The following is a 2,143-nucleotide window of genomic DNA, read 5'->3' as shown; positions in this document are numbered from 1 at the left end:
CTTGCAGTGAGCTGAGATTGCGCCACTGCGCTCCAGCCTGGGCAACAGAACGAGACTCCATCTCAAAAAAAAAAAAAAAAATCCAGACTCAGAAACAAATTCTGAAAGAGAGAGATTTGGGCCAGCAGAGCCTGCAGCAGCAGGCAGGCAAGCCACTGGCTGAGTGCCCGCTCGTGGATGCTCACTCACCTGACGTCACACACGGGCGGCCGCAGGTCCAGGGGGCCGTGCGCGAAGGCACAGTGCAGCCCGTTCTTCACGCAGTGGCCACGCGCATCCGTCTCGTGGATGCAGGTTCCCGTCTTGTAGTAACGCAGGTGGTATTTGCGTTCCGTGTCCCCTGTTGTCCGGTGCAGGTAGGGACACCTGGGGAGCAGAGGGGCACGTAACGCCTGGTTCTCACGGACCCAGAGGCAGCCCTACTAAGCTCCCTGAGTCCACGCCCCATCAGCACATGGCAAGCAGTGAATTTCCCTCCCTTCTCCCAGATTCCTGTTCTGATCAGGACGGACACACTGAACACAGCACCTCTCCCCAAATGTGGAACTGCTCAGGTACACAGACCACCGCAAACCCCCAACCAGTCAAACACAGACCACCGCAAACCCCAGGGAGCCAAACACAGCAGGAAACACAATGCTGAATTTCCACAAAGCTCATCCTTCCTAATGTTCAAATAAACTTTTAAACCTGTGTAGCAATGAGAGTTCACACCCTGCACACAGGCTGCATCACCTTCCTGACCAGTCACTGTCACAAAGTGGGGGCCCCTCCTGCCCAGTGTCCTGCTGCTTTCAGGGACCCCAGGAGGGAGGTAGGGGAGGGGATAAGCACAGGGCCCTGGACGCGGCTGGGGGAGACGAGGGGCATGGGCAGAAGAGGAGGCAGATGGCATGGTGGGGAGCACAGGTGAGGCAGCGTCACCATCCCATGGGCCACCTGCAGGCCCAGAGCCATGCTCCTGGGGAGTCATAGGCGGCTCCTGGAGCAGGATGGGGCGCAGTGGGGAGGGGAAGCAGCAGCCAAGGCTCAAGTCATAGACAGGCAGCAGCAACGGAGACAAGCAGATGACACAAACCGCCCCGGCATTCCTGGGCGCCTCCAGGTAGGTCACTCCAGAAGGAGGCAAGGGGACACACAGAGGACCCTGAGCCGCCAATGGTGCCGAGCCCTGGCTGGTCACAGAATCACCCTGAGTGGCCTGACGGCCAAGGCAGAGGATGACAGGGGCCGTCACTGCAGGTCCCCAAATGTAAGGACTCAAACCTTCACCTCCAGCTCCGGCTGGGGAGCTCCGTGAGGGCCCCGCCCACCTCGCCGTGCACAGGGCTGCAGCCTGGACACTAGGAGCTCCAGCCAGGGATGGCTGGGGACCAAGGGCGATTCAGCAACACCAGGTCTAGCCCCATCCTCTAAGGTCAGGAAATAGAGACCCAGAGTTCAGAGAGCGCAACCCAGGCTCCACTGGGCACCTGTGATGTGCCAGACACTGAAAGCTGAGGGGGATAGAGGCAGAAGAAGGGGTGCCCGGCTGGCTCTCAGGGTCCCCAGGAGCCAGCCAAGCAAAAGTCAAACTAGAACGCTACCCTGGTGTTCGCAGCTGCCGCTGCGCCGCCGTCGCTCTCTAACGCCAGTGCCGCCTTTCACTCACCGAGCTCCAGCCGAAGGAGAAGGGGGGTAAGTAAGGAGGTGTCTGTACCATGGCTCCTACAAAGGAGACTGCCCGCAAATCGACCCGTGGTAAAGCACCCAGGAAGCAACTGGCTACAAAAGCCGCTCGCAAGAGTGCGCCCTCTACTGGAGGGGTGAAGAAACCTCATCGCTACAGGCCTGGTACTGTGGCGCTCCGTGAAATTAGACGTTATCAGAAGTCCACCGAACTTCCGATTCGCAAACTTCCCTTCCAGCGTCTGGTGCGAGAAATTGCTCAAGACTTTAAAACAGATCTGCGCTTCCAGACTGCAGCTATCGGTGCTTTGCAGGAGGTAAGTGAGGCCTATCTGGTTGGCCTTTTTGAAGACACCAACCTGTGTGCTATCCATGCCAAACGTGTAACAATTATGCCAAAAGACATCCAGCCAGCACGCCGCATACGTGGAGAACGTGCTTAAGAATCCACTATGATGGGAAACATTTCATTCTC

The 2,143-nt window shown here is 58.1% G+C and overlaps 1 protein-coding gene across 1 annotated transcript in view; it reads right to left on the bottom strand.

The window, feature by feature from the left end:
* Positions 1-1,702, bottom strand: part of LOC105522888 (putative E3 ubiquitin-protein ligase UNKL) — a 15,035-nt gene extending 13,333 nt beyond the window's left edge. Inside the window, exons 1-3 of the mRNA XM_011957499.1 lie at positions 1,652-1,702; positions 1,314-1,366; positions 190-366 (exon numbers count right to left, since the gene is read on the bottom strand). Of these exons, the coding sequence (XP_011812889.1) occupies positions 190-366; positions 1,314-1,366; positions 1,652-1,702 (281 nt within the window). The remainder of the gene's footprint in view (positions 1-189; positions 367-1,313; positions 1,367-1,651) is intronic.
* Positions 1,703-2,143: the final 441 nt, after the last annotated feature.

Source organism: Colobus angolensis, unplaced genomic scaffold (genome assembly GCF_000951035.1).
Source record: "Colobus angolensis palliatus isolate OR3802 unplaced genomic scaffold, Cang.pa_1.0 Scaffold443, whole genome shotgun sequence".
Taxonomy (NCBI): Eukaryota; Metazoa; Chordata; class Mammalia; order Primates; family Cercopithecidae; genus Colobus; species Colobus angolensis.
Note: the sequence above shows the minus strand (reverse complement) of the source record. Positions and strands in the feature narration are given on the sequence as shown.